Genomic DNA, 4,628 nt, shown 5'->3' on the forward strand with positions numbered 1-4,628 from the left:
AGAGAGACAAGGGCAGTTTCACTTCTGGGTCTTACTGTCGAGGACCATCTGCTCTGAGCGTTGACATCCTCATGGGGCGCGCTCATGGATTGGACAGTAAGGGGCAGACGGGACCTATTGCGTAGAGGTACTTCCTGGCTTTTCTCCGGGGTCTCATCTTGGCCGGTTGGAGCTGACTGTGAAACTTGTTTTCTTTGGGAGACTTTGTGACCTCGGTGTACTCCTTCAGCAGGGTCTGCAGTGCCACCCGCAGGCTGAAGTCGGTAATGCCTTTGTTCAGAAACGGGACAGAACAGATTTGTGAATAGGTTTTGTTAAAAGGAGCGATAATGTAATAATGACACAGAAACAACACCGAAAACAGTCTCCCCCCTCCCCCCAGCAAAAGTACTTTTGTCATAAAATACCAAATGCTGTTTCAGTATAAGCTGTCGTTGGTGAAGATTCTCAGTCATCCAGGTCATGGTCATTCCAAAAAAAAACAAAAAACCTCAATTCTCATCCTTATACGGGTGATCAAAACATTGTTCCTTTAAGCCAGGCCAATAACAACCCGCTACAGAGGAGTGGACCAGTGTCGGTTCAATCTGCTGTCTTAATGTATTTAACGTCCGCCCATTACTAAGGGGTGGACCTGTTTCGGTTGAATTTGCATGTTATCTAAGCCATTACAAGGGCAGTAGTATAAAGCTTGGTACTGCACATTACTCCAGACTTTTTGAATTGAGAAAGCTTCCTGGAGAGGAAGCGAAACGTCTCCAACTACGGAAAACAAGTCCAGTTGCTTTGTTTTTTACTTTTTTTTTTTTTTTTGGAAGTATAAGCTGTCAAAGCAGGTATTAAGCTTTCAGTGTGCAACGTCCCAGGAAAGATGGCGCCTCTCTATAACCCAAATGAACTGCGCATGGAAAGCCCTGTGGTGTAAGAAATGGTGACGGGGTGAGATAAAGGCAACTCTGTGTTGTCTATATGTTCCTTGAATGTTTTGGTTTCACCACAGGCATACCGTTCTTTCCAGTGTCACCATAATAATAATAATAAATTTTATTTCAAGTGCCTTTCAAAACACTCAAGGACACTGTACAGGTAAAAACAATAAGTGGTAAAAGCAACATCGTCATAATTAAAAGAGACAACACAAACTACAACACAGGAAAGTAACAGTAAATCATAATGAAAAGGCAATCTTGAACATGTGTGTTCTGAGTTGCACGCGAGGCTTTACACCATGCTGTAAAGTAGAGCTGAATGATTCTGGAAAATAATCTAATTGAGATTTTTTTTTTATCTTAATATTGCGATTTAATGCAATTTTTTTTTTCAGTTTAATTTATCGTGTGTTGTTAAACATATACAAACAACAAATCAATCTGTTTCATCGCTGCGCAGATTAGGTGCTAAATGAATTGAGCAGAAATGATTGCGTTCTGCCTACGAATTATTTCAACCAAAACTACTATTTGATTTTGACTTTTCTCTGCATTAACCACAAGCAACAAAAATGGCCTCTAGATAAATATGTTAGTAAACAAATACTATTTAAAACAAGAACTTTTAATGTTTTTTTTTTATCAGAATATTATTCAAGAGAACAGCTTTTAATTGATTTGGACATCAAACCTTGTTGAACATAAAGTGAAACCAACAAGCAAGTCTATGTATTAAACTGATTGACCAGAACTTAATGCTATGGTGAGATTCCTGAACGTTTCTGCTAAAACAGTATGATTATATAAACTCTGAAACAAGTAATAGAATTAGATTATCTCACTGCTCCAACTGTCTTCCCTTTGAAGGCAAGCCCACTTTAAACAGTTTACTGACACCTAAAGGACGCGTCTGATTCACTAATTGTTACATAGCCAAAATGTACAGACCTCTGCGATTAGGAAATTGCGTTTTTTTTTAAATTGCGATTATATGGCAAATGCGATTAATTGTGTAGCCCTAGTGTAAAGCCGCGTTAAATCCCAAATGCGTGCCACAGAACTGATTTCCTCACCTTCTATGTACTTGAAGAGTCTCTGTGGGGAGAGCAGAGGGAAGCGGACCGCTTCCAGCACCTCAACTACGTGTTTTTTCCTCTTTGCCACATCGTGGAGAACCCAGTCCATGGCTGCAGTGAACACTTGGTACTCGTCCTCGATCCTCAGCTCCTCGCTCCTCAGAAGCCTCACCAGCTGATCCTTCGACAGGCCTCTGAACTCATCCGTGACACACACCTGAAGGACGCAGTAACCACAGACAACGGGGACACATGATCTTACAAGATATCATCGAGTCCATGAAGGTCTTACGTCTTATAGTCAACAGTGTTGTTTTAAAGGGCATCACAAATAAAGTTGCCCTGAAATCACATATGTAGATTTTTGATGTGTTAACCCACAACTGAGCGCTATAGAACAGCAATCTGACAGAACATCTGTTCTTACAGAGGTTCTAATGGCCGGGTGATTAATGCATTTTCTTATATTAGCACTTAATCGCCATTTGTCCTCCTGATTCCAGTCAATCCCGAATAACTTTTTTTGTTTACTTTTTGTTTAATAAATGAGAAAAGATACAGTATGATTGCTCCAGTAGCGTCAGGCCTGTTGGCTGCTTCTCTCATGAATGATCTACCTGCTCAGTTTGCATTACATCTTAGAAGATTGATGGTTTTTTACTAATTAGGTAACTTCCAATAGCAGTTAGTTGCATTGGATAGTGGTTAGGGGTATGAAAGTAAGTAAGGCTGAATTGAAATGCATTTTCCACGTTCTGTAAATGTATGTTCCTTCCACTTCACTAGTACTCACAACTTACAAATAACGTCTGGCGGTTTTAATGTGACAAGGTTTTGAAAACGTGTGCGAGAAACACACCTCCAGGAAGTGAACTTGGATGTAGTTCTCAGTAAATTCCAGCATTTCCATGCAGGCGATCTGCTCCAGAAACTGAAAGATGCCCACGCAGTTAAAGGGGTCCATGTGCCCCTTGAGAAACTCCCCGCATATGGACACCACCTCGATCAGCTGCAGCATGTCGGCTGCCACCATCAGCTCCTGAACGTTCTCCACGTTAACGTTGATGGCGCCTAAAGAGAAGGAAACGACCCCGTTCGGATAAGATCAGCGAACGAGACCGGGCGCTGGATGCACGGAGGAGGAAAATAGATACGGACCCGTGTATATGAAGTCCAGCAGCGCTTCGAAGATCCCCGTGTCCACTCCGATGATCTGCACCTCCTCTTTCTCCGCCTCCCTCATCCCGCCTGAGAACAACGCAGAGAAGTAGGGGCTGCTGGCGGCGAGAACCAGCCGGTGGACCTTGAAGACCTGCCCGCCGACCTTCAGCCCCACGTCGCAGAAGTCGGAGCGGAGCCGCATCTTGTTCATCTGGGCCAGGATGAGGCTGGCGTAGCGCTCCGACGCCAGCAGGGCCTGCTCACAGGCCCGGGAGGCCAGCACCGCGGCAGCCTCGCCGCCGCCGCCACACGCAGCAGACGTCGACACGGAGACGGAGGACATGGCTGTCGAGGCTGCTGCGTTACCATGGAGACAGGTGTCCTCCTGTCCGAGGAGTCTCTGCAAAGGGGGGTGACAAAGCAGTGAGAGTATGCAGGAACAGAAAGAGCCAGAGGGAAGGTGGGAAAATCTGTGAGAGGCGGTAAGAAAGCTAGCAGAACTCCCATGTGCAGTTTGCCAAAAGCAATGTAGGAGAAACATGTGGAGAGAGGCGCTTGGTTTGTTTTGACAGTGACCGTACCATCCCTGTGGTGATGGCTCCTTTTTTCCACAGCCTAGGGAAAGTGATCATAGCTTAATACATGCCATCCCTGTTAGAGGCGATCCCAAAGCCCTTAAATCCAACTGAGAGCCTGCAGCAAAAGGTGGATCCGTCAAGTCTTTAATACCTGAATGAAACTGTGCATCGTTTTTCAGACACTTCGCAGTCATGCACTAATGAGACCAACTAAAATCCCACCAGAACACAGTAAAGCTTGTGGTTGTAACGTGACCAGATTTAAAACGCTAAAAGGTTTGAATACTTCTGTAATTCTCTATATGTTACTTCCTGTCCCACTGATGCACACATTATTTTAATCCCACCCCACTGGTGTCCGCTGTTAGCCAGGCATGCTAGCAGAGCGACCAGCCCACCGGTGGGTGTTTACCTCTTCAGTTCGACGGTCGAACGGCCAGCTAACAGCTTTAATGGTGGAAAACTGCCACACGACAACATCCGCCCCCCCAATCTAAATAATAGACCTGATCCACAAAGGGGCCGCATCTGTTCTCATGTCTACGCTGAAACTCACCTGTGTGTTTACAGCTGAGGATGCGGAGAACTTCCGCTCCGCCGCCCAGCAGGCTGTCAATCCGCGTCCTCTGGATCTACTTCTCCGGTCTGAGCCGCCAGGCGTCACTAGTCAAACCTGCTACCAGACCCGGCGAGCAATGTGGTTGGAGACCGACAGAAACGTCAGCTTGTGTCAGATGTTTCTGTAGTCTACATATGAAAAAAATAAAATAAAGTAAATAAATAAATCAGCGTTTCAAAAGGCTTTTATTGTGAAATACACAACCCTTTAGATAGGCTCTTGATGAGATCAAGATCTGGTAACATTCCTGACCATGAACTCATTT

General features: G+C 44.7%; 1 protein-coding gene across 1 annotated transcript in view; it reads right to left on the reverse strand.

Annotated features, from left to right (window-relative positions):
- Positions 1-4,409, reverse strand: part of LOC105925304 (intracisternal A particle-promoted polypeptide) — a gene marked incomplete in the record, with an annotated part of 7,985 nt that extends 3,576 nt beyond the window's left edge. Inside the window, 5 exon segments of the mRNA XM_036137948.1 lie at positions 115-270; positions 2,003-2,222; positions 2,865-3,076; positions 3,164-3,566; positions 4,301-4,409. Of these exon segments, the coding sequence (XP_035993841.1) occupies positions 115-270; positions 2,003-2,222; positions 2,865-3,076; positions 3,164-3,509 (934 nt within the window).
- Between the last annotated feature and the right edge of the window lie 219 nt (positions 4,410-4,628).

Source organism: Fundulus heteroclitus, chromosome 6 (genome assembly GCF_011125445.2).
Source record: "Fundulus heteroclitus isolate FHET01 chromosome 6, MU-UCD_Fhet_4.1, whole genome shotgun sequence".
Classification (NCBI taxonomy): domain Eukaryota; kingdom Metazoa; phylum Chordata; class Actinopteri; order Cyprinodontiformes; family Fundulidae; genus Fundulus; species Fundulus heteroclitus.